We start from the raw sequence: 27,349 nt of genomic DNA, 5'->3' as shown, positions 1-27,349 counted from the left end.
ATGGAAACGTGGTGGGGGTATGGTAAAGCAAACACACCAAATGGAACTTCTGCACTCTTAAATACCACACATACTAGTTTAATAGCACAGTGCCTTGTACACACTTTTGTACATATCATCAGTCCAGGCAGGCCTCACTGCTGTCCAAGTCTTCCTCTTCTCTCATTCACAGAGGTAAAACTATACTGACTTCAGGGGACATACTTGCTGTTGTTAACAAGGAAGAAGGACCAGGACCCTGCATGAGGTTTTCAAACACACTTTGGCCACTCGAAGCAGCAGGAAATGTGTTTTTAATGGAACATGTCAGAGGAGAGCCTAGCTGGAGTAAATGACCTTTAATCCATTAACTGCAGTACAACCTGCAGTGACTTAGGTCATACTGTGGGAGGTAAGATTCATCTGCTCTACCTTCTGCCATGTAAGACCTCTTAGTTATAGTTGAGCAGCTGGCTTCCCCTTACTGCTAACAGAGAGATACAGGCATCTTCAGAAGGCAATCATTCTGGTTATTTTAGAAAACTTTAGGAAAAGAGGAGTCTTCTTGGGACCTGTCTGTTGTTCAGCACCAATTGCAAAGGTGGCTGAGGGTGCCTAACTTAGGCATAACCATGCATTTCACAAGCACCTGCATGAAATCAGATGATTTTCAGGCCGTAAAAGCATAGATAATTTATTCCTGCCACATCCATTGCCTGCTCTCTCCTGGGCTTATTCCCCATTCATATCCAAGCTGAGATCTCTGCTGTGCATGCTGTTCTAACATGATAGACTTTAAAAGTACAAATATAATTAAAAATATGTATAGCTAAAAAGAACCAGCATAGATTAAGGCCAACTCACCTGCCACTTGCTCCGAGCCACAATGAATTTGAGCTGCTTTGTATTAATGAAATGAGCTGCTTCCAGGGGGGGATTATGCTGCCAGGTGGAAAGATAGGAAACTAAGATTGAAAAATAATTGTTTGAACATCCTGACTGCATTACCTGAGAAGATTTTCTTTTTTAGGATCCCCTTCTTCCAGAATTGTTTATTTCAGGAAAGTTACAGTAGACTAAATGCAACAATTCCCTCTCGGCTAAATTGTAGGCAATCTCAGCTTTTCAATGATAAAAGCAAACCCTGTTGAATGCATGCCATTAAATTATTTTTTTTTTTATTGTTATTGTTACCTTTTAGCTTTTCTTTTTAGGCATTGTAATATAGACCATAACTTTGCTCTGCAAAGCCAGTTTCCTTTCTATACTGAAGTGTTATGTCAGCTCATGTCAGCAGTAACCTTTATCTTTTGAAAGGAAAGATACCTTGGCATGTAAGCACCAATGTATCTTCTCTTTCTGGAGAGCCATGCCTGAGCTTCTCTGTAGGATAAAAAGTAGGAGACCAGAAGAAAAAATGAACTGGCAAATAATATCAAGCAACTTTAAAGGCTGCACTTCCAAAGGTCTCTCTCAACCTCAATATTTCTAATAAGTCTAATAAAAACCCAGGACAAACTTACCATGAACCACTTGTGTGAAAGACAGTCCAAGGCACTAGGCCGGGCTCTGATAAGAGAAAAGATCACTATTTTAGTAGCAAGTCACTTCCAACAGCAACCATAAGATCTTCCTGAAGGTGCTGCTTCATTGGCACACACACACTTTTATGTGTATCCTTAGGCTGCTGTTTTAGAGCTAGAAGCCAAAGAGACAGAGGCTTTCAACCCAAGATTTCCTCCTCTTGAGGTGAAACAATTCTTTTTCAGTCTGAGACTCCCTACAGATCCCCAGGAAGACCCCATGGCACTCTGCAGGGAGCCTGTTCAAGAGTGTCAGGAGCAGCCCTGAGAGTGACTCTGACTTTTTAGGTGGCCAGAGCAAAAAGAGCTTTGGCAGCAGGCGGAAAGAATAGAAATTAAATTAAACAGCAAGTGCCTGCAAACATGCCTTCAAGCTGCCTTTTGTACTTGAAATTACTTAAGGAATGTGGTTAATATTATTTAACTCTCTCATAACTCCCTCTAAACCAGTTTTTGCTCTTTTCACTTCTCTCTGTCATTTCAGAAACTCATCTGCCCTGAAGACTGAGCGAGTAAGGACATCACCATACCAGAACTGGGCCAATTTCACAAATTGCTGAGTTGTGCTTTGGATAATGGGGAATAATAAAGAAGTGTTAGAGCATAACACACCACATCTCACTCGGATTTCTACTTTCATAAACAACCACAGCTCTCATGAGCTGAGGTCTGCCTGCTGAGACACTAACATCTTTGCACACTGGCTGTAGGAAGAACAAAAGTGCACTCACTTGGGGTGCTGCTGTAGGATCCTTTTCATAAAGTCCTTTGCATCTTCAGTCAAGTGAACAAAATCAGGAATGGTCCATGAAATTTCCCCATTTTGGATATTTAGAAGGGTTGCTCTGTCGTTCTCTCCAGCAAATGGAGACTTACATGTTAGGCTTATTTATCAAACAACATAAAATAAAAGGAGACAGACTTTAGACTTTTATTTGCTAATCAAATGACAGAAGAACAAATGCTTACAAGGGACTTTAAAATGCTTGAGGGACTCCATGCGCAGGACTTGCAATGCATGTGAGCAGTATGTCCACTAACAGAGTATCTTTTACCTCAGCATTACATGGCACTTAACAGAATTATTTATCCCTGTTTCACAGATAAGGAATTAAGAATTTGCTTTTGCACAGCTACAGTAGGGTGTGAGCTAAAACAGGCAAGGGGAAGTCTGAACCTCATCCACTGCTTTCATCGCTAACTGCAAGGAGAGCAACTATCAGATCTTCAGGCAGGGACAGTGACCCAAGCCCTGGGAAACCAGGAAAGAGTGAATTGCCCTTGTTATAGAAGGACTCAGTGCTTCACTCAAGTGCTTCACTTGAAGGTACTGGAGGGCTCTGGCTGACAAAGGGATATTGAATGAATCTTCCCAAGAAGATTTATTTACCTTAAATATGTGATGACTCCAACAGCCCTGAGGAAAGAGGAAACACAAATGTTTTTGTCACTATTTCTTCATCCTTCTTCATCCTCCTCTCCTTTCCAATCAAAATAAATCCCAAAAGGTATGTTTTTCACCCTTCATTTTTTTTCCATTTAACATTTAAAAAAAAAAAAATTGTTCTCAAATAATCCTTCATTTTTAAAACACAGATAGAGGAGAAGACTAAAAATACCTTTTTGTGTTTGTTTGTCTTTTCTAAGAAACCCCTTAGGATCATTCTCCCTAGTTGCTGCCTCTGATAAAGATCATTCTCTCTAAGATGCTCCTTTCATTAATTAGCTTTCAGAGTTCAATTATGGTTGAATAAAATAGACAGAAGGAGCTTAACAGAGCCCTGGTGGGTTTTGGGTTCTCAGTATTCGCTTTCAGTTTCTTGTGTTATTACCACTACTCAATTTACCTATTAAAAACTAATGGATGTTCAGGCTGTCTAGGGCAATAGGTTTTTAGAAAGATGACAAGTTACCAGATATCAGTTGCTTTTGACACTGGAGATTGAGTAACAATTTCTGGGGCAACAAACTCTGGGGATCCGTATTTGCTGAACTGGGGCTCAAAGGGCATGATCTTCTGAGCAAATCCGAAGTCACAGAGCTTAAGGTCTTCCCTTTCAGGATAAACCATGAGGATATTCAGTGGCTAGTAAATGAAATAAAACAAATGGAGAAACTTTCATTGAAAGCAGGCAATATTTCCAGTTGTAAGTAAGAATAACTCAAATAGAGAACACCCATTCCCTGATCAACAAGAAGTTATGACAAGCTAGACCTGCCATTGCATTTTACCTTAATGTCCAAATGAAGGATGTTGTTGTCATGAAGATATTTGATTCCTTCCAAAATTTGCTTAATATACAATTTGACCTAAAAATTAAATAAATTATTAATTAATTGTTAAACATTAATAGTAAATAAGAGGGTCCCTGATTCCAGCAATGTTCTTACTGTATGAGAGTGGGAGAGATTGAACTAGAAATACTTCTAAAACCAGAATGAAATTCTTATATTAGTCTTGCAGTTGAAAGATGTGAACCTAACCTGTGGAATGAAGCTGTGCCTCTTGTGTGATGCACATTATCCTACTGGAACCTTCTATATGTGAAAAATCCTTATTTAAAAAAAAAAAACACAACCCTACAAACATTCAAAAAAGAGATATGGAAAATACTCAAGTTCAATGACCCTTACCAACTGTTCAACTTATCTAACTCAAACTCAGCTCTAGCTTTGTGTAAATCAAACACATTTAAAACACAAATACATTTTACCATTTTGCAGCTATGCTGTAAATCTGTTTTCTTGACCATATCTAGACCCAATCTATGACTGAAAAAGGAGTGAAGATTTACAGCTAGCTTCAGCTTTGGAAGTCCTCTACCTTTGACATTCTATAAGGTTAGCTGACATTTGATCTTAGAGGTCCCTTCCAACCTGAACCATTCTATGATTCTGTGATGTTTCCCTCGGAGTATTCCTAAGAAAAATCCATTTTAGCAATAAATATGGTACACCTGGCTACTAGATGGGAGGTTTCAAACATTTGTTCAACCTGGAGAAGAGAGCTGGGGGTTGGAACTAGATGATACTTAGGTTCCCTTGCAACCCAAAGCAGCCTATGATTTTGAACTTTGAGCATGAAGAATCTCAACAAAACTGTAGAAACTGTAATTTCAGCTCCTGGTTTGGAGACTGAAAGGGAATAGATAGAAGTAAAATTGCAAGGGGATAAATTGGTATTAAGCAAGTGAACGTGCAGGTGCTCCAGGTGATGGCTAGCAAAAAAATTATGATAATAGAGCAAATGTCATCTGTATTAGGCTGAATGCAATGCTACTGGTCAAAACCACTGCCTCTGTCTGGTTATTCCCCAAAGAAACTCAACTCAGTAATGAACATTGATGGAAAAACATTTTAAAGTCTGACTCTGTTTTGACAGATTATCACTGGTTCAAAGACATTCCTCATTCAAAGAGGAAAATGCATCTGGAAGATGCTCTGGTGGTACCCACCAACTCTGAACTTTCAAATGAGAAAGAAGGATTACCTCTGCTTCTGTAACAACACTCTTCTTAAATAAACGGTCAAGGAGCTCTTCGCTGGAGCATCTGACAACAGCATTAAGGGAAAATAGAACTACAGTTAAATGCTTATTTTTACTTTGTAACCACCTCTATCCAGCTAACAGCAGAATTCACAAGGTGATCTCAGGCAACATGATGTGCATGTAATTCATTAAAATCTCTATTACAACCATGTCCTTGCAGAATTAGGCTGCTCTAAACTTGTGCTCCCTGTAAGCAGGAACATGGTGTCACCTGTGCTAACATCTACCTGTTGGCTGTGGGCTTTTCTGCTCTGCAATGCATTTTCCTCATGCTCACCCAGACTGGATCTCATGGAAACAGTCTTTAACTTCCAGACATCTCAGAAAAGAGTTTTGGTGCTTAACAACTCATTTACACTTACATATACAAGTGTATTTTTTTCCTAAAACAGCAGAAACATAGTACTTCAGTGAAGATCTTAGGGAGTTATGCCATTTTATAGTGCAGAGAAAGATTGTGCATGTCCTGTTACCTCAGGCAAAACAAAAAAAATGGTTAATTGCTTACTTATTTAATAAATGAGCTCTACCTAGTACTCCCCAGACTCCTCAGACAAGCAGCACAGAAAAGGATACAACTCCAGGATCAAAATCAGTGTTTTCCGTGTTTCAAACTGATCCAGGAGCCTGGTAATTCTGTCATGGGACAGAGAGGCAAGAATATCCCTCTCCTGATGTACTCGAGCCTTAGTTTTGCTTCGCAGAGGTATGAATTTGGCAGCACAAGACACTCTGTTTCCCTTGTGTACAACTCGTTTCACAAAGCTGAAGCAGCCCCTGTGAAAAATCAAAGGACAAGCGCTGTTCAGACTCGGTTCAAACCCCAGCATGTGTAGACTTTTCCACATCCCAGCCTTTGAGAGCTCCCTACTGCTCCGGGCTTAAATTCTCCAACATAAAAAGCTTATTTTCCTGATTGTGAGGTGCTATTGCCCTCTCCTGGCTGTCTCCAAATCTAAGCAACGAGCTCACTTCAAGGGAAAAGCTGTTTCAGGTGACAGCCTTGTGCTGACAAAGGCTGATGCTCTTGGATCCCTTGGATGGACTCAAGTGTTTGTCCATACGTTGGTATAGGCTTGTGATGCTAACACTGTCAAGAAGGCTATTCTGCCAGCCTCTGGTTGGTATTTTTCCTGGCTGGAGCTACCTAGACCTATGTATGGGTTGTATGGACTCTCCCATCCTCTGTCAGAAACTTCAGGGAAGTGTTTCCAGCATACCTATAATGGGTAACCTTCCAGTTCTTCCTTTCACCTTTCCATATTTTATTACAGCTAGGCCAACCACTGGTTACATATATACTCAGCAGCTCATATGGGCAATTATATATTTTCCAGCAGTGATGTCATGAAGTTGGAAAATTCATTTACCTTCCAATCTCCTGCTTAACCTCATACAGGGAATGGAGCTTTCTCCTAGTGGCCACCTTCTTTGCTGCTTGGTCTTTCTTAGCTTTGGAAATGAAGGAATATAAGTGTTACTATTCAGACACCGATGCCTTGCTAATAGCATGCAAAGTTATAAAAGAACAATTTAGGGCAAGTAAAATTACAGGGGTCCTCTAAACTTGTACACAGAATTAAATGGAGCCGTTCAATGACAGAGCCTTTTAATGCAAATTCTTTGGCTGCATCTTCACCTAAATAAATAAAAGAGACAGCCTGAAGAGCAGAACACCACCAAAGACATAGAATCACAGAATGGTTTGGGTTGGAAGGAACCTTAAAGCTCATCCTATTCCAAACCCAGGGACACCTTCTACTAGACCAAGTTGCTCCAAGCCCCATCCAACCTGGCCTTGAACACTGCCAGGGATGGGGCAGCCACAGCTTCTCTGGGCAACCTGTGCCAGGGCCTCACCACCCTCACAGAAAAGAACTTCTTCCTCAGATCTCATCTCAGTTTCCCCTCTGTCAGTTTAAAGCCATTCGCCCCTGTCCTGCCCTTATATGCCCTTGTCAAAAGTCCCTCTTCAGATTTTTTGCAGGTCTCCTTTATGCACTGGAAACTGCTCTATGGTCTCCCTGGAGCCTTCTCTTCTGCAGGCTGAACAACCCCAGCTCTCTCAGCCTGTCATGGCCCCACTTATTTCTGTGGCCCATTGTACCAGTTCATCATGCAATCTGAAGCAGAGAAAAAGAAATCTCAGTATATGTGGGGTATGTATATATGTATACCAGTGCCATACTGGTAATAGACAAATGCTGTGCAGGAATACAGAGAGGATACCACATGGGCACCAGAAGAAGCAACTCCTGCAGTGGAAAGAATGACATTACCTTCACGTACGATAAGCTCTGCTTTGCACAAAACCTCCCCTCCTGCATTTTTGGCAACACAGGTGTAAACACCACCATCTTCCAAGACAGTATCATAAATAACTAAGAAATACATTGTTCCTTCATTCCCTTGATGGAGCCTGTTGCTGTCTGTCAGCAGCGAAGTGCCCTGAAATAATGAAATGACAGTTTGGCACTGGAAAAAACAAGATGGAAATGGATGTTTCTTTTCTTCAAGAAACAGGACACATGAGCAGAGCTACAACACAGACCATTTAGCCTAGGAAATCTCACTAACAAAGAGCTGGCTGAAGAAGTCCTCCACATCTAACTTTCTCTGCTTTCACATCACCCAATGATGTTTTCATTTCATAACCCATTCATAGGAATACAGGCTTGGGAGGAATCTCCAGGGCTATTCTTCAGCTCTCCCAGCACACTGTGCCTAAGCAGTCAGCCCAGGGAGCACAAGGATCAGTTTCTGTGCTCCTGGCTGGTCTCCATGTTGTGCTGGCACTTGTGCTGTTCAACATATGCATAAATGCTCATGCTGTCCCTTTTTCCTTGGTTTGCCCAGTGCGTGGTACTGTTGCAGCGATGTTCTTTCTGTAGTATCTTCAGGATGCGGGTTGACAGAGCAAGTTGAAGCTCTTCAGCCTGGAAGGGGGGAGCTACCAATATGACATGATAGAGCTGTGCAGAATTATGAGTAGCTTAGTGAATAGGCAGGGATAACTTTTCCTTGTGCAAGATGTAAGAACCAGCGCATGAAGCTGGTGGCAAATATGTACACAACAGCCACAAAGAGGTGGCACTTCAGGCAGCATACTGTCATTGGGCTGAACTCCTTGACAATGGATACTGTACATGCAAGGCATTTGCATGGGTGCAAGAGGAGAAGAGATAAGCATGCAGAGAACTTTACTGTGTAGCAGTTCAGCTTGCCTGCCATAACTCTGAGCTGATAAATGTCAGCTATTGCAAGAATATTGACAAGGTGTACCATACACTGTTGCCTTGTTATTATTCTTTTCAAGCTGTTCAGGTGTGTGCGTGTGGGAGAGGGTTCTTTGTATTTTTGCTTGTGTTTTTAAAGGTTATTTTATTTGTCTGAGTAGCCCATCCTTGTATTTCCCATACAGGAAAAAAAAAAAAAAAGGAATAAAACTGTGTGTACAAAACAGTTGAACAGAAGAGTTACAGACAATTGCTACAGAACAACACTGGCTCATTTTAGGGACATGGCAACATTCTGAGGAATCATCAGTTATTTCTCCTTCCTTTCTATGGGATATTCATTGTCCTCAGTCACACTTTTCTTACCAATTAGCTGCAGAAAAGATACAGTGCCTGGAAGTCACATTGACAACTGGAATTAACCACTCTAAATCCCTTCCCTGCCCCTCAAGCTACAGCACACATCTCGATGGCTCTCAGAACAGGAACCAATCTCTTCTCCAGCCCATCTTAGTCCCCAAAATCCTCTTGGTTGCCCACTTGGCAAAAGAAGCTACAGTGTCACTGGAGGCAACACAGGATGAGACACATGGCTGGTGAGGACTGCAGTTGGTTCAATGGAGTCTATATATAGGACCAAGAATCAGTGTAAGATTGTGTGGGATGAAAGAGCAAAAGAAATTCCCCACAGAAGTACAGCCCTACAGTCCTTTCCGCAGTTCTTACTCAGCCAGAGAAAAGTCTGCACTTACCTTAAACCACAAAACAGTGGGCTGAGGGGTTCCTTCAATGACTGCCTGAAATTTGGCACGCTCACCAGAATTCACCTGCACATCCTCTATTGTCACTTGCATATAGGGAGGACCTGGTGAGACACAAGGTTTTGCTGCAAGCACGACACAATAACTTTACTCATAGTGTGCTTACATAGGTTGAGTTAATCAAATGGGGTTTATTGGACTGACCATTTAGGATATGACATTAGCTTAATATCAAATCAAGAGATATCACAGCAATATATCTACATTTCTTTATATCAGCATTACTTTTAGGCTTCTTATATTCATGATGATCTATTACTTTTTGTTTAATAAACAGTTGCTGCTGAAGAAATGGAAGCACTATTAAAAAAAACCAAATCACAACAGTCACCAGAATTTATTACCCAAAAGGAAGACAAAGACAGTTCTTGGAGTGGGAAAGGGAAACAAGGTTTTCTTACTTGTTGGGGTCTTCTCCTCAGTCTTATACACACAAGTTCTTTCTGTGGTCTCAATATAAACTTCACTGTGTACATCCCAGACCACATCTCCTTCTCTTCTGTACCAGTCTCCTGTCCCTGGTGATGTTCTTTCACAAAGCCCAAGAGAAAAGAACATTACATAGTCACATACAACTACAGACATGCAGGATTACACCCTGCCGTTGATCTGTGTGTTTAACCACCACACAAATAATTATTTACTTAAAATTAATGCAAAATAATTGTGTTTTGGGGGAATTGTTTTCTCTTCAACCTTTTCTATCCTTCTTGCATAATGCATGTGTGAACTCTAAAATAAAAATAATAAACCTACAAGAATCAGTTCAAGTCACCACTTGCTTCCTCCACCACAGAGGATTTGCTTTTCTTACAACAAAGCCTGCCACATTTGGGAATCTGTATATTGAGATGGGTATTTACCTGGTAATAGGAACAGTGCGCTCCTGAGTGCTTTCCTCACCGTCAGCTGTCTTTTCACTGGAAGGACTGGGAGTGGGCTTTGGCACACTTGGTTCTTCAGCTGGAATCTGCCTTTGTGCTTTGTCTGGCAGCAGAAATAGGGCAAGTTATACACATCATCTATGACAGCACACCTGAAACCCAGAGCAAACCTTTGGAGCCATCTCTAGCCTGCCTTGTGTCAGAACCACATCGGTCAGCTGACCACATTAAGCAAAGGGCTTGAATAACACCAGCGAGACTCAACAGTGGCACATTGCTGACTGGGAAAAACTAAATATTCTGTAAGGAAACACACAGAGACAAAAATAAGAAAGGCAGTCAGTAGGGACAAGAACAAATGGGATGACTGGAAGGATAGCATGAGCTCAATGCATCCTTTATAGGAGATAATTTAATGGTACTTGAGTTCCAGCTTATGACTATGATGAAATCATAGAATCATTTAGTTTGGAAAAGGCCCTTAAGATCATCAAATCAAACCATTAACCCACCACTACCAAAGGCACCACATCTACACATCTTTCAAATACTTCCAGGGATGTCCAATGTTAGCTTCGTACACATGAATGCTTCAGTTAAACGATGCGTTCTTGACTCATTGGTGCAATCACAGACAGCATCAGTGAAATGAGTAGGGTTACATCAGTGTAAAACTGATGTGGTCATGGCGGGTCCTGGGTGGGGATACAACTAATACAGAGATAAGATGGAGGTTTGTTAATATGGAAGATGTTAGATGTTAGAAAGTCAGCATTGGTGCACCTCTGCTGGGTTCTTTGAAAATACCCTCATACAACTCTTAAGTTACACTAGAACTAGGTTTGGCATTTGGAGCTTATAGGAACAAGAAAACAAAAGGGTGGTGCAACTTGATGGTAGTTCAGGTATTGTTCTTCTTTTATTATTAATTATTTTATCAGATATATCTTCAAAACCTGGTTTGTTCTTCCATTCCAGAAGTACCTGATTGTCTTAATATTGTTCATTGTAGTTACTCTACAGGATAAAGTGCATCATCTCTTTTTTCATCTGAGGAGAAAAGGTTAAATCAAGAGGAGTCTTGTGCCCAGCAGGAAGGGCCTCTTTAAGTGGCACTTGAGGGATGTTTGGAGCTGTCTGGTTTTGGAAAAAAGGGTATCAGTTTTCTAGAAATCATGGAAAACATGGTTATATAAGGCATTACTGGCAGGGTCAGAAATCCCAGGTTGGTGGGATTGTGCTTTTCTATTGCCAGCATGATCAAAATATTTGCCTTCTTTTTATTCAAAGCATGTGATGATAGGGACAATTGTCAAGTCTCCTTCTTATTAAAATAATTCTCCATGTTAATAATATGTTCAGTTTTCTCTAAAACTGAAAGGATGAAAGGACTGCAAAACCACTTCATTCATTGTCATATTATCTCTGTAGTTTTGACTAAGGAAATAATCTGCTAGTAGACATATTAATTATGATTTTTGAGTCACCCCGTTTCACAAGAGGATTATTTTCATAGATGATTTCCTACTAGAAAGGAAAAAAGGTTTTAAAGCTCTGATATTTTTTAATGTTGTTATTTTGTTCCTGATTCCACAAAATCTATTTCTACGCTTGTTAAGTTTTAGACAAGAAAATATATATATATTTTTTTTAAAAGCAGCATCTGGAATTTAAGGGCTGAAGGCTACTTGACATTGTCATTTTAAGTCAACGCTGGTGAAGGACAGTTACTCTGACTTGACACAGAGACAGCTCAGACAAGTAGGTATGGCAGAAAAGGAGGAAAACTGGAAGGGTTGCTGCTCATTCATGTTTTAGTTTTGGGTTTTTTTTTGTCAATAATGCCAAGACCAAAGACTTGTTCTGGCGACACAGTCACACATAATGGCTTTAGTCACACAGAAACTGATAAGGAGTCTACCAAGGCTCCAGAGCCAGTAACATGCTGGTGAACTTGATACACTCAACATCCTATAAAGTCTGAGAGTTGATATAGGAGTGTTAAACACATTTCCAGCTTGTTTATGGCAAACAATAAAAGAAAAGCAACCCCCTTTACCATGCCTACCAAATAAAAAAATCAAATGACTTCTATAAATTTTTCCCAAAAAAAGTTTGAAGCAAGCCCTGGGTCAAAAGCCTAAATGTGGAAAAAAATCCCCTATCCCTCCATTTTGGTCAGGTGATGAACCAAACTCTACTTCAGATGCAGTTTTCTGTTTCCAGAAAGATCTGCCCCAAACTCGTGTTCAACCTAACCCTAACCCACATTCCCATGTTTCTTTGGGTCTGAATGTCCTCTCTTTATCTTCAACTGCTCAAAACACAACAAAACAGAAAAATGAGGGGGAAAAAAAACATTATTGTTTTTTTCTTTCTCTTGATTCCCATGAGACATTTTCCAGATTCATGCCAAACCTACCATGCCCTCCAGCAGTTTGGGTTTGGGTGCTGGCTTCATGAACTACCCCAGAGGGCCGAGCTGCTGTTTCTGAGTGGTCTGAAGGAATGTACCCAGGAAGGCCAAGGCCACCAGTTTCTTCTTGCATGCCTGGGGGAAGAGTCACCAGCATTGATGCTGTGTCCACGAGTTTCTTTAGAGCTTTCTTGATCTCCTTATCAGCACGCTGAAGTGAGGCCTGGACAGAGGTCTCCATCTCTGACTGTGGGGAAGTCATTCCTACAGACAAGAACAATAGCTTTTCTCTCTTTAGGGTAAAAAGAAAACAGCAGTATCATCTAACCAATGGAAATATTTGCAGAAGTATCATTTTCCCTTCCTGGAGCAAAGAGCTGATGCAGAAATGCTTAGTCCAGCAGGAGGGAACACAGCTAAGACTTAAAATAAGAAGGTTGGCACAACACGCTTCAGAAAGACATATCTCACCAGGCTGAGGACACTGCACACACACATACACACACCCTCTCTCTGACAGCAGAACAAAGGATCCATCTTCCATTCTTCAACACTATGTTGGCTGCTCTGTCAAAAATACCTTTATTAAGATCAATGAAATGAACCCAGCGGTGCCCCATTGCACTGATACATATCCCGTGTGCAAGGAGGATGTTATTCTCACAGGAAAGGAGAAGGAGTTGGCAAATACCAGCCTCATCAATGACTTTGGAGAAGGGCAGAGCAAAGAAAGGAGGGCTATTCAGCTTTGTGAGCCTACATGTGAGAGAAATGCTACTCCTTGCTCTAATGTATTTTTCCTACTTTACAGTATCTGAATATTTTTGGTGGGATTTGCACTAGAAGGTACTTGGGACTTTGAAATTAGTACCAGACTATGCTTTTAGACTCATGTTGCAAAGTCACCTGGTTTGTACAGTAACTCACAGCAGTTTTGTATAAGGAAGCATGATACAGAGAAAGATATAACTCCTGCCTCAAGAAACTCACTATCTTGAAGGCAGAGAGAAGACAAAAGCTTCCCACACATCAAGATGGATCTTCAAGCATATGTCTTTTCATAATGGCCACCCAGGAGAGAAATACCATGGTCTCATCCCCAGTCAGTAATGGTAGAAGAACCTAGGCTAGGCTAGGATCATAGGAACTCAGGAGCTCATCTCATCCTGCCCAATACGCCTTCTGCAAGAGGCACTACAAAGGGTCAGACAATATCTAGGACAACCCTCAAGTGACCATTAAGACAGATAAATGCATGTCAAACTAAGACAATTTATCATGATCATGATGTGATTGCCTGACAAGAGTGCAAACTGGAGTCATCATGTGGTTCAAGAAGAAATAAGAGCACTTGCACACAAATGGCTCTGACTTAATGTTGTTCACACAGGAGCATGTCTTGTAGCTGTTTTGATTCTGCTGCTATACCAGCCTTAAGAAAGTAAATTCCCATGATATATTTAGCACATAAAGTTGAAGGTACATTTGGATCAGCTCCCTTTGAAGATATCTCACTTGATTTTTGTTTTCGATGTCCTCCCCGTGAGCATAGTAGTTATGAAATATTTTGGTTCTGGGTTTGTTGATGGAAAAAGCAAGTTTTGCTCACATGATTTCCCAAGTGAGACTGCCCATCAGTGTTCATCAGCACTGGGCTGGGCAGAAGATCTTTAAATATTTTCCTAGATAACTACTTTCATTGTCTAGTGTTCCTGCTATGCTTGCTGCATATGTCCTATGCAGCTGGGCAGCTGCCAACATGTGAACTGTTTGGAAAGGTATAAAACACTCTTGGTATCTCTCAATGAGAAAATATATTCACAGGTATACGTATACAGGTTATACATAACCACGGGCCTCGCCCATGCTGTTTTCCTCCCTCTTTAGAGATGTTGCACACTATGAGTCAAGCTGCTGACCTGAGGAACTTTAAAACTAGCTGAGGTACATCAAAATAATGTCACAGCAATGACACACCTGTGATGGACAGTCTGTTTCCCAATTCTAAAAACCCAACTGACACATATTTGAAGTTCCAATACAGCCTCAAAGAAGGACCCAAGAAGATGAGCATAGTTAAAAATTATTGACTCATGGATCTGAAAGTATGTCTAATACCAGGCTCTTTCATGTGAACACTTCTGAAGCAGTTAATAAAAAAAGGAACCAGAGCCCAACTGCATTAATGTTCTTTAGTTTGCCACCCAGATCTTGCTGAAGTCAATGGGAGAAGAGGATGAGAGGACTATCAAGTGCCATGGACAGAGAAGAACACAGAAACCCAGTGAATTCAGTGACAGCTGATGCAATATGTTTATTGACATAAACTCAGCATCTAACAGCATATTTGATTTTTTGTATGTGTTTTTCCTTTTGTATGTCAAGCAAACTGAAGTTTCCACTTTATCTATACCCATTTACCTGCAGGAATTTTAGTAAAACTGTATTAAAATTTTTAATACAGCTGCATGTTTTCATCTACAAGAAATAAACCCCCACACGTCTCATTAGTTATCTACACAGTTTAATCACTTACAAGCATAATTTTTAACCTCTAGGAAAACATTTTGAAAGTATATGTAATGAACTTTTCATAAGCCTTTCACTTTTTGAACAGTCCTGCATAAAATTTTAAAAATTCCTTTCAATTGATTCTCTTTTGATTAAATTTCAACAGAAAATGTAAACAGATGTTAATTGCTTTGAGCTAATGGATGAAACTATAGTTATTTCTTCTACAAACATCTGAACTGTAACCTTTTAACTTCTTTAGAGAAACCTGAGCATCAACCACAGCAGGAGGAAACCGCCACATTCCTTTACACAACTTTATTATCTTTTGGATTAATACTATGTTTTTGAAGTCTATCATAGGGCAAATTCTTTCTCAGCAGTATCTGTAAATCTGAATGAAATCCACTTCCGTCTGTGAAATTATTCTAGATTGATACTGGAATAACTGAGATCAGAATTAGGCCCAATATAAAAGAAATAATTTTAGTTTTGAAAGTATTTCCCTGTTGTATGTCTGTTACTTTCCAATGTACAGTGCAATATACGAAAAAAGCACTAATATATATCCATCATATTGCTTAATTATAAAACAAACAGTATAAATCAAGGAGATGTTATAAAAAAAACAGGAGAGTAACATAAAAGAGGCTTGATTTCTTTCACCATATGTAATCACCGAAAAAGCATCCTTTATCATGAGGGCAGTGAACACGATATTACATGTAATATCTTATTTGGATATTGAAAGTAAAAGGCTGTGAAAGCAATATGTTCATGTTAGTCAACACATTATCAAGGTGCAGCCACAGAAGGAAAAGAAAAAACCCAACTTATTCTTTTCTGCAAGCACCTTTTGTAAATTCAGTCCCTGTTAGTGGGAATATTCCCCATAGGACTCCGTAACAAGCTCCACAGAATTACCTAGCTGGGAAACACTGAGACAACATCACGCATACATTTCCAAGACAGAAACTCACTCAATCCTTTCTCTTTATGCTATTTAGAAATTCAGCTGTGCCTGAGCATTTCTGGTTTCCCTACACCATCTAAATGAAAACATCTTCTATTGCAACAGTATACACAACTCAGCTGGGACAAGGTGTTGGGAATTTTCACCCCATATCTTTGTCAGATAAAGAGGGCCAATGCTTGGTCCTACTGAGATCAATGACAAACTCTTCAGCTGACTTCAACTGGGAGCAATATTTGGGCCTATGAGTTTGCTTCTTTCCAGGGCTGAACAACTTGAATGTCTGTGCAACATCCATTTTTGGTGAAGCCAACAGGAACGGGCCATGCTCAGTGCATCTTAGCCTTCCCCTCAACCAGTGATCCCACTGAAAAGCTCCAGAGAAACTCAACAGAAGGAAGCACCTCTACAAGACGAGTCAGCCTACATGGTTACAGTAATACGATGCAATTGCAACTGGCAGTGCTTCCAAGCAACCAAATACATTTTGAACAGATGTATTTTTCAACAAGGCATTTATAGTAAAGAATTATTTTCTTTTTTATCTTATCTTTTTTTTTTTTTTAACTGTCTTTGTGCTCCTGCTACTTTGCTGTAGCTCAGCAGTGAATTCCTCTTAGCATGTACAGCAGACATTATCCCTAAATCTGTTAACAGCAATATTTCACCACTGGCATGTACAGGAGACCAAATATTCTTCTGTTAATAGTTTTTGACAAAGACCGCTTCTGTGGTTCTTTGTGTTAGCATTTGATTACAGATGCAGAAGTAATTCTGTGCAGCACTTTAATCTTTTGCTGCACATTAAGTAAATTGGTATTTTAAGATATATGACTTATAAATCCACTACACTAGAATGCAGAATAATGAAACCTGCATCTTAGGCAACTGGGAAGTGGACTTGAAAATAGCAGTCATTTAAACAAGATAGACTTTCGTTTTTACTTGAAGTAGAAGAGAACAACAAAATCCTTGCTTCCTCAGTCAGTGGATCTTTCACCACTGACTTTAGTCAAATTAGGAATCCAACCAAAAGGTATGAGCAGCCCTTTGCATCCCGAGTAAATGCAGTATTTTCTGTATTTTTCATTCTGTGGCAGAAGCTTAAAATAATGTAACCTGACTATGTACATTGAAAGGTTTATGAATAAAATTTGTTAGAGCTAATTGGTGTTAAAAATGTATAGCAGAGTCAAGACAGTGTGAAGCTTCATGTCCTTTGGGCACACACAGTGACAGGAGATTGTTTTAGCTGGAAACAGTCCTCCTATCCTGGGCTGCTGAAGGATGCCGAAAAGCTTAGATACTTTCACCTTCTTGACAAAATAATGTACAAATTGGCACTTGAAATGATTTCTTAGTTCATGGACAAAACCACACTTATTCATTTATATTTCTGTCATAGGCAGGAGAATCAGGCTTTCCCTAAACCTACCATCACTGCTCCACTATGGAATGATATATGTTCACCTTGACCAAAACTTTTAAAATTACAAACTGTTCTGACAGACATGTTCCCTTTAAGACTAGAAAAGCTCAACATGACGTATTTAAATATATTTCCCTCAAAGGTATTCCCTTGTACATGTTACCTTGTAATCTTTGCCATCAATTCCCCTCACCTACAACAATTTTGATCATTACTTTTTTCTAAAACACTGCTTTCTTCTGTGTTGAAAATTATGCTTGCATCTGCTCAGCTTTGGGAGAGGTCTTCTGTGCTGATGTGCAAGGTAACAGGCTCGCCAACAGTCCCATAGCTGAGGGTTCTTGTGGAAACTTCAGTTTTAAAGCTTGACTGTCCATTGTCTGCTGAGAGTTGGACTTCAGTGCAGAAAGATGGTTTCACTGTGAAGGTGGGACCAGGAGAAGCTGCTGCTGTTGCTGCATGCACTCCGGGCGCCACTGACATGCAGGTATCACTCACATGGAAAGAGATGTTTGAGGCGCCTACAGACTGCACACCGGTTACTCTAGACGCTGATGTGAACATGCCCCCAGGAATGTGCTCCTCCAACTGGCTGAAAAACCTTTGCCTGGGCTTGGACACCAGAGGTCTCCCCAGATTCAGCAGCACTGGCTTCCCAATTGTTGGCTCATTAATCTCTGTCTGGAGCACGGAGATCTCGCAGGGTTTCTCTGCCATACGGTTCTTGTCATCACACCTGAAGGTCTCACCTTCTTCAGGAACATAATCTTCAAGATCCTCCAAAGTTAATAATTTTCCATTGTGGGTTAAGATTTTGCGGTCCCGGGTGCTAATGTCATCTGCCTGTAGTTCGTCTGGTTCATCTACTATAATGACATTATCCTCTTCTGGAAGGACATCTTGTATTACTTCAGGTACCTCCTCTTCAACAGGCCAAGATATGTCTAATTCATCTGCCTCTTCCTTAACCTCTGGACTTGCTAGTGAGAACAGAAGTTCGTGCTGGTCTGCAGCAGTTGTCTTAAATCTGAAGATCAAAGGCTCACCCCCACAGGCAAGCAGTGGGGAAGCGACGTCTGACCTGCAGTGAGCACTTGTTTCCTGTGGGAAGCTCTTTCCTTCTGTTCCATAATCTATAAATGAATTATTCCCCAGTTGTTCGGACCCACAAGGGAAGCTTCTGTCCTCGTTGCTGACTTGAGGTTCTTCCTCTTCAGTTGCGTACACCAAGGGCTGGATATCAGCTTCAGAAAGGCTGTCACTAGGCAAAGATTTTGACTGCTCCACCAATTTATTGTTGGAATTGTTTGTGTTTGGATCATCTTCTGGGGAATGCCTGGGCCTTGAGCTAGGAAAAGTGAATGTTAACACTCCTGATTCATCTTTTTCTTGTTTTACTGGGGAAGAGCCTCTTTTCCTTGCAGGTTTTGGTGATTTTTTCACCTTGAATTCAATTATTTCTTCCACTTCAACCCATTTGGGCTTTTTCTCTTCTACCTTGGTCTCTTCAGTGAAATCTCTTGCTGCTGCTCCTTGCCTGTCCTCTGGTTCTGTGACAAAAAGCATGGGGACAGCAGACTTTGGTGTTGCCTCCTGTTCATATCTGTGAACAGGCTGCCTGATCTTTGAAACATAGACTGGCTCTGGAGTTGGCTCCGCTCTTGGGGAGCGGGAAGGCGAATGACCTGAAGAAGAACGTGCAGGAGAAACCCTTCCCCTTTGTCTTGGGCTCTTCACCACAGTGGTTATCGTTTCCTCTCTGATGACAGAAAGGGTTGGAATGGATTTGGCAGGAAGATGAGACTTTTTGGGGAGCCACACTCCATCAGCACATGCTATTGTTGGTCAAGGCGCTACAGTGGGGTTAGTTTTGTGAGCACTATAGCTTTTGGTGAAGCATGTCATTTTGGAAGGGATACACACGCATCACACACACATGCCCATCTCCACTTACTTTTTGATCCAGGGAAAACATCAGTGCCCTTACCCCAAGAGGAACTGTAGCTACGTTAACCTCCTTTAGTGCATGAACACGCAATGAGTATGTCCATCTAAGAAATGTTCTTCTGGGTGTTACTATATTTCATGCGACTTCTGCTTACCACCCACTACACTACTTTGTACCCATATAGCAGTTTCAGTTAAAGATTTTAAACACTCAAAGAATTTAATCTTTTCCTGAGTATTCTTGGTCAAAATCCTGATTTCATCAAACTCAATGGCAAAATGGCCTTCATTACAGTAGGGTCAGCATCTTGTCTTTTTAATTAACGCAATGTATCTCTAATTTGTTTGTTAAAGACTTTTGAGACTAGAGATGTGCATTTTCACATGAAGAACAGTTATATTTAAAGGGCATTCCTAAAAACAAGCCATCTATACCCAAATACACTTATTTTTCATCTTCATAATATCATTATTGCAGGCACAGCCTGACCTATTACCTCTAATTGACATAGGAGTACCAAACCAACCTGGGATGCACAATTATAATTTCTAAGTATATTTCTGCTGAGCTCACTTTAAATGTTTTGACATATTCAAAGCAGCTGGGGCTTCTCAGCATCCGTGTACACACATCTTGTGTCAAAACAACCTTCTGCTCCCATGGCAGGACAAACTTTGACTTTAAATGTGCTACAGATGAAGTTGGATCAAATAGCTTTAAAATATGGGGACAAGAACACCTCAGCTTAGACTTCAGTCTTTCTAATTTACATGTTTAACATTCAGTGTTTCCTGCAGGTTTTTCAGTGGCATTTCTTACATGGAAAAGCTTGAAGGTAAAGACAGTGTTTGCTTTGCAAGCGCAAGTAAGCTCTACAGCGTAGGTAGCTGGTTCAGTGAATCTAACAGGCAAAGCTGATTTTGTTTCCGTGTTGAGATTCTGTCACTACCTTCAAGCAATAGGATTAGCTGAAGTGTAAAGACAATGACCTAGACTGGGATTATGAATCAAGAGAACAGCTTTTTCATTTCTCTCTTTCTCCTCACCAGCCTCTTATCACAGCACACAGAGCTGAAAGTCACCAGCTACCTCTGCTCTGCCTTTTGCACTGAGATACAGAGAAGGTGGTTGGAGTCCTTGTGCAAGGAAAGCCTGTTTCTCCTATTGCATTTGTCTAGCCATCATGGAAGACTAATCCTCTTAGATATATTGTAGCCTTTCTTATCTGTTGGTCTAATTTTTGACACTATTACTGTCTTCTCCTGTGGAGATCAGATTTCTTTACATCATCACTCTCTCCCTTTGAGGATGCAGTGAAGTTCAGGGCTGGAGCACCTACAGTCAGATTTTGTCCAGAGCACTCTCTCTGCCACTGCTCATTTCCACTGCTTTATTCTTCCCCCCAAGTTTTCTACAATTTTTCTACAGAGCTTTAATGTATATGCAGAGCCTTCATTATGCCCATGGTGCCTTTGTGAATTACACAAGTTAAACCATTTTAGATAAAGACAAGAATGAATCCATGTGTGCTTGCACTTGACTGCTCTACATTGCAAAATTACAGTGCATTTTGGGGTCTGGGATTTGCATATGTAGACACTGTTAAATCCCATCTCTAAATTATCCATTATTTTCTGCTAGTGTTTTCAAAGCTGCTTCTGTTTCTCAGCTCACTACATATTAAGGAGAACTGGGATGTGCCCTTAGAGAGTTATTCCCAAACTTTACCTCTACCACACCACTATGCTAATTCCAGCTGAGGTCCATTCTAATAAGTTCATGACCACATCCACTAGCAGAAGGAGGGGAATTTGTGTTGTTCTGAGATCCCACTCATAAATATACCAATCTCCTTTAAGACTGCAGCCTTCAATTTAGGAATTACTTCTTGAGCTGTCCAAAGCAATAGTCTGTGGTATTTATGGGTCAGAAATTTAAAAATCAGCTTAATTGATGATATTTTATATTAGTTTAATATTATTTCATCAACTGTAATGTCGCTGCTTGTTATTTGAAATCATGAAGCTGACAGGAGAAATGTAAAATAAAAGTATCTCTCCAGGTGACTTACAGGCACAGGGATGTAGATAGATGAGATTCACTAAGCTTTAGACATGGTCTGACTCTGAGCGATCCCTTGACTTTCTCAGGATGTTTCTGAATGTTGCATCAAAAAACATTTTTCTGTTTAGCTACCCCACTGGTATCTGAATCCTGATCCTTGAGACAGTGGAGACAGTACAGAAACACCTTTCTTTTCTGGTCTTTGCAAGGTCAAAAAAGTCTAATGACTGTTAACTGAAATGAGGTGGAAAGGAGAGGGGCAAAGGCAGAACCCCTTCCTGCCTCTCCTGTCTGCTTAGGAGAGGGCCATATGTCTTCTTATAAGCCACTGGCTCCAAATGGGTTAAGTGTATGGATCATAAGAAACAGTCATAATAGAGAATTAGATAAAAGTTAAGCAACTCTTAACCACATTATAGTTGTCATTTTACACATCCTCTTCACCATCCAAAAGGAGTTAATTTTAGCATCGTGTCCAAGTCAAGGACTGATCTTAGCAACAGTACAACTCTTGAGGGAGTGCATTGCCCCAAAATATCTGTTTATAGTCACCCGCTACCATTTGGTCATGATTTGAATAGCTTAGAGGTGCTCTGAAGGCCTGCCACAGAAGGACAATGTCCCCTTTCCAGTACATGAAATAATTTTGTTATGTATTTGTCTATGATACTTAAGAAGATGCATAAAGATTTTAATGGCTGATCAGCTGTTGGTCTACATATGGCTGAGAAAGTACTGCTCTTTGCTGAAATTAATCTTTCTGTGTTATAGGCACCCACCCAATATAAACCAGGCTCAAAGTATGCAAGAAGAAGAAGGAGTCATTATCAGGGCAAAATTTCATATTAGAAATACAGAGGCAGAAGGAGATAAAAATATATATCTTCCTTCTGCTTCATCATAAAAAGCTTTCCTCAAGAATTAAAAATAGAAAGCCAGAAGAAATTGGTGTATATTATGATATACTTATTAAATTTGTACAGCTTTTCAAGTAGCCACTTCTCAAAGCTAGTTTTTTTCAACATTGAGAGTCAGACTCTACTTCTTGAAGTCTTGTGCAACTCTTATCAGCATTCTGTGTACTTTTTCCACGTGTACTATCATAAAAAACCTGACCCAGACTGTATCTAACACCAGTGCTGCTGTGTTTTAAAAGGGATAGCAAGATTTTTTTCAGGTGGTCACTTTGCATAGCATAGAATACCATGAGATCTGGTGGGATGGGAATGAACACACTTGCATGGCCAATAAACACAAGCTTGTTATTGGATCATGCATAGGCAGCAAGGCAAAACACAAATGTTACAAAAAAAAAAAATAATTAGCACTTACATGATGATGGTTTTCTTGGGCACTTTAGTCTCTTGTTCAGTGACTACAAAGAAAACAGTATGAACAGCATGGGGTTAAAGAAAGGCAAAAGCTGAAATGATTAAATTAACTTTGCTCAGTTAATCAAAACAAACTGGAGTGAAAAAAAACTCAACTGTACCATCCCATCCATGCTTTCTGTGGTTACTTCCAGCATCGTCTTAGTGTTTCTGACCAAGAATGAAAACTCCTTTCTGAACAGTGAATGATTTTAGCTTTGAAATCAAGTATTTTGTGGAGAACAATATTGCTAAGTCTGTTTATTGTACCATGAGATTCTGACATTTTTGTTTCACAGGTCAAAGCTATTTTTTTCTATAATAATGTAGTGATGGTGTGAGAAACTTGGAAGTGCATTAATTTGGATAATCCTGGAGAGCTGAAATACTTTAAACTGTGATTTCACTTACTAGAAAAACAGTTTCCCCAAACACAGAACAGTTTCCAAGCTTTTGTGGACTAGATGCAAAATCCAAGCTGATAATATGAAAACTAAAATCATTATCATCAGTACAGAAAATCAATATAAAAAAAACCCAACAACTAGGAAGCCCAGGAGAGCCCTGTAATATATCTATGTCTACTCCATCTCTTTTTTGCTATAATTTGCAGTTTTTTCTGACCCTTGCCCAATAGCAAACTAGAAGCTGTTGATGCATATCAAGATCATAAGAAAAGTAATAATTTAATGATTTTTTTAAAATAGTTCTTAAAATTAACATTTAAAAAAAAATAAGAAAGATACCATTTGAAGAGCTAATAGATATTTTTGACAGGTTCCCATCCTATCTGCTGAAATAAAATTGAGACACTGCTTAAACCACACTGCTTTGAACACACTCTAAACTGCTGAACCTATCTGAGATCTAGAAAAAACAACAGCAAGCCCCACTTTTTATTTAATAAACTGGTGAAGTTTAAAAATACCCCTGAATTTAATCTTAAAGTAATTTGTTGAACATTAGGTTTTCAATCTTCCAGCCTATCTTTCTATAATAAATAAGCTTTGGTAATTTTCAGTTGGTAAGTGAACGGCAACTTAAAAATGTATCTATAAAATCACAAACATTTCTTGCCCAGGGAACTTGTAGGATCTGTATTATTTGTTAAATAACTCATGATTAGTGTTTATGTTTTCAACAGTGCTCCAAAACTGCACTGACTGAAAATTAAAAACACATTTACAATATTAGATGGAATAATTTAACCTAATTTTCTTTCCACTTAACTTCCAAGGGCTCTCTTCTGTTGCTAGGCATAACAACAAATCCCAACATAATGAAAACTAATTTTGTGCAAATGTAGATGTTAATATCTGATGTAGAGCAATACGTTTTCTTTGCAGGGCCTTGTCTCATTTATGTATGTAAAAATCTTGAATAATTTCTAATAGAGTCAAAGGAATTACTGTAGAATTAGGTGGTTTTAAACAAAGTCTCTTTTGAAATTAGAGTTTATAGCTTACTGGCAAAGTCAAGGGCATGTTTATTCTTGAACACAATTACAAGTGTTTACATATCCTTACCATTTTTTAAATAATTCAAAACCATTTTAAATGGTACAATAATAATTATACAATGATGGAAGATGAACTGAGTGCTTGAACAATTTAATGCACCCAGGTTAGAAATTTTTACTAAATTTTTAAACTCTTAATATAGAGACATTTTTAGAAAATATCATCAAATAATATCATAGGATTCATCCATAAGCAGCAAGAGTATCAGTTCTGATGTAAATAAGAATGAATTTGATTAGGCACATAAACATAGGCGTTTTGTACAATTATATTAACAGCAACTGTATTTAGATGAGAGTGAAATATGTATTTAATGAAATATGTTTTGAATTAAATCTCCCAACCATCTTTAATGTTTACTCAATGTTCTGAACTCCTCCCAGATGACATGGATCAAAATATTTCTATATGTAGCACATGTCAAAGGGGTTCAGTATATAAAAGTTCAGCTGGCATGGGATTAGAAAGCCATAAATGGCATATAGTGAATGGGTCCTGATGACTTGCAATTTAGTGCATGACAGATACATTTTATATGTGCTATCCAAAGTGTGAGGGAGGATTTAAACGATCCTATATGAAGGATAGAACCACATGAAAGTAGGATGAGAGAATTTGGGTTTCTTTTTCTTTTTTATTTTTTTTTTTCCCCTGATAGGAAAATATTCTGCATCTGTTTTAACACTGGATTTATCATTTCAACTTGTTTGGTAGCATTTTAGGAAAACAGCTTTGCAAAGCAGGAGCCCCTGATAAGCAGGTTAAAAGCTATAAGCATTAGGATCAGCCAGTGCTTCTGTAGGACCTGACTCCGTTTTGGTTAATACATAAAATCATTCACTTACAAGTGATTAAACATTTAGGGTAGGTCAGTTCTTGGAGCCCTGAAGGATGAAGGGTGATTTATGGCCTTTATTACAAAATTAAAGTCTGCTTTCTCCACTCGGAGAAGCATAAACCTGTTTTTCCTGCCCAGCACATGCTGCTGGCATAAGCAATGGGAACACTGCTCTGCTTTCATCCATCTTCTGCTATGCTCTGGAGGTTAATCTGCAACAGGGGATGCACAAATCTGATGTGAATTGCTAAAGCTGATCTTAAGATGAGCAAGTCATGGCCAGAATGCAGTTTGCTAAATTGTGTGAATGAAATCTGCAATTTGTGTGAAAGTGGTTTGTGTGAAAGTGGTTTGCACTCTCTCTAAATAAAAGGCTCCACTCCTGCAGCCACTGGGATGGTTTTAATGGCAGATTGTGCTCTCTTAAATTTGCACTGAAAATCAAATGGCCAGCACAAAAATAAGACTAGCCGATGATGACAACAGAAAAAAAAACAAACAAGATAAATATCCTAATTATCAACCTAGCCAGGGATCTTCAAGGACAGAAATGTAATGTTCCTCTGTGTTTTAAAGAATCTTCCATTTGAAAGCCTCAAAATATTTGAGAGCTCTGTAATGCTTAGCTTTTCCCTGAAATGTGGATATCACCAAACAAGGCAACTAAAGTTGCCCAAAGCTCTGAATGAGATCTAAGCTAAAACTATGAAGAGACTTCTCTTCTGCAATTGCATGTGCTCTTTTTCTTTGTAAGTTTTGCTTATCTCCCATTGTGGAGCTGACTTCTTGCTCTACTGTTGACTGTCTCATGCTATGTCCTGGATCTGCCCAACAAATGAAAATGCAACAGTTTTCAAAAACACTGGGCTTTATTTTTCTTAAAAAAAAATGAGCAAGTTAGTGAGCCTGGGATGAATGAATGACAACAGCAACATGTTAAAAAGGGATGCCAGAGCACATCAGCCCAGATCTGCCATGTGTATGTTAAGCAGCGAGGAGCAAAGCAGTCAAGACAACTTCAAGTCAAAGAAGATCTTCTTTCAGTTACATTTTTTAAAAACATCTAAAATATTTCCAATGTCCATAAAAAGGGATTTTTAAAGCAACCCTCCATTGACTTCAGTGCAGCGACAGTATAGCTGAAGGCAGATCTCAGCATTTCAGGCTGGCAGCTCAGGCTGCAGCTGCTCACAAGGAGACCCCTTAGTCCAGTGATTTCCGTCCTTTTCAGATTTGGTCCTTCCAGTGGATCTGCAAGTTCCATAGTGTGAATTTCATAGAATCAGCTAGGTTGGAAAAGACCTTTAAGATCATCAAGTCCAACCATTCAAACATAATGACAAGCAGTTTGGTTTTGAGACCCATGGTGCTGGACTGTGGACCACCACTAACTGCAGGTCAGGGCTCGAAAACCACTGTACTAATGGTATCCCCAGATTGTGACAGTAGGTTTGGTTCAGCATAATAAAGAGTACAGAAAGGCAGGATGACAAACACTAAAATAGTTGCAAGTAGAGCCACTTGGGTGCTTCAGAAGACTGACAATAGAGAGCCAGTGATAAACCAGGTAAAACTTGGACACACCAGATTGGTGAACTAGGAAAAAGACACAGTATCAATTTCCTGTTGTAATTACACCACAGCAGTAATGTTGTCCTCTTGGTGAAGTTACAAATAATCCCATTTTCACAAATGGAAAGGTTTGTAAGGATGGAAAGAGAAAGCCTTCATGAGATCCATCCGTCCTCCAGTTCTTTGTCAGATGAATCTGATTTTTCCATAGGTAGTCAAGGTTGGTTACTGATTCTCAAGAAAGCAATGAATTCCCTCCTTGGCCAAGTGCATTATGCTGAATGCATCCCTGGTGTGATTCTGCTCAGAACAATCGTCTTGCTCCATGGATAAGCCTGCTCTCTGCTCCATTGGCTTGAAACAGCTTTCCCCCTGTTCCTCCCTGGAGGTAACTCTATTTTCTTCCCTATTATCACATTCAAGCAACTGCACATCATGGAACAAAAATGATTTCATAACATTTCTGAAGCTTCCAGGCAAACTCCAATTATATTTCTTCAAACAAGCTCACTTTTTTTTTTAATTTATGATAGCAGAAGAGTAATTTGGGGCTGAACATATACACATTTGCAACCCCAAGAGCTGAACAATGCTCCTAACACTGTTTTACAGTCCTTGTTGATTTTATAACCTCTTCCACCTTGGTACAAGGGAA

The 27,349-nt window shown here is 39.6% G+C and overlaps 2 protein-coding genes across 2 annotated transcripts in view; one reads left to right on the top strand and one right to left on the bottom strand.

Moving 5' to 3' along the window:
* LOC134156151 (5-beta-cholestane-3-alpha,7-alpha-diol 12-alpha-hydroxylase) overlaps positions 1-27,349 on the top strand; it is a 540,007-nt gene that overhangs the window by 20,259 nt on the left and 492,399 nt on the right. The gene's annotated exons all lie outside the window — the stretch shown is intronic.
* The window catches only part of OBSCN (obscurin, cytoskeletal calmodulin and titin-interacting RhoGEF), a 181,290-nt gene that overhangs the window by 13,841 nt on the left and 140,100 nt on the right, over positions 1-27,349 (bottom strand). Inside the window, exons 96-109 of the mRNA XM_062603989.1 lie at positions 12,476-12,733; positions 10,033-10,156; positions 9,571-9,698; positions 9,101-9,213; positions 7,392-7,560; positions 6,483-6,564; positions 5,689-5,889; positions 5,053-5,113; positions 3,795-3,872; positions 3,476-3,648; positions 2,953-2,979; positions 2,294-2,446; positions 1,503-1,548; positions 844-921 (exon numbers count right to left, since the gene is read on the bottom strand). Of these exons, the coding sequence (XP_062459973.1) occupies positions 844-921; positions 1,503-1,548; positions 2,294-2,446; positions 2,953-2,979; positions 3,476-3,648; positions 3,795-3,872; positions 5,053-5,113; positions 5,689-5,889; positions 6,483-6,564; positions 7,392-7,560; positions 9,101-9,213; positions 9,571-9,698; positions 10,033-10,156; positions 12,476-12,733 (1,691 nt within the window). The remainder of the gene's footprint in view (positions 1-843; positions 922-1,502; positions 1,549-2,293; positions 2,447-2,952; positions 2,980-3,475; positions 3,649-3,794; positions 3,873-5,052; positions 5,114-5,688; positions 5,890-6,482; positions 6,565-7,391; positions 7,561-9,100; positions 9,214-9,570; positions 9,699-10,032; positions 10,157-12,475; positions 12,734-27,349) is intronic.

This window comes from Pezoporus occidentalis, unplaced genomic scaffold, assembly GCF_034315485.1.
Source record: "Pezoporus occidentalis ecotype Australia unplaced genomic scaffold, CSIRO_AGI_Poc_V1 ctg82, whole genome shotgun sequence".
NCBI lineage: Eukaryota > Metazoa > Chordata > Aves > Psittaciformes > Psittacidae > Pezoporus > Pezoporus occidentalis.
The sequence above is the reverse complement of the archived record's forward strand: the minus strand, read 5'-3'. Positions and strand labels throughout refer to the sequence as shown.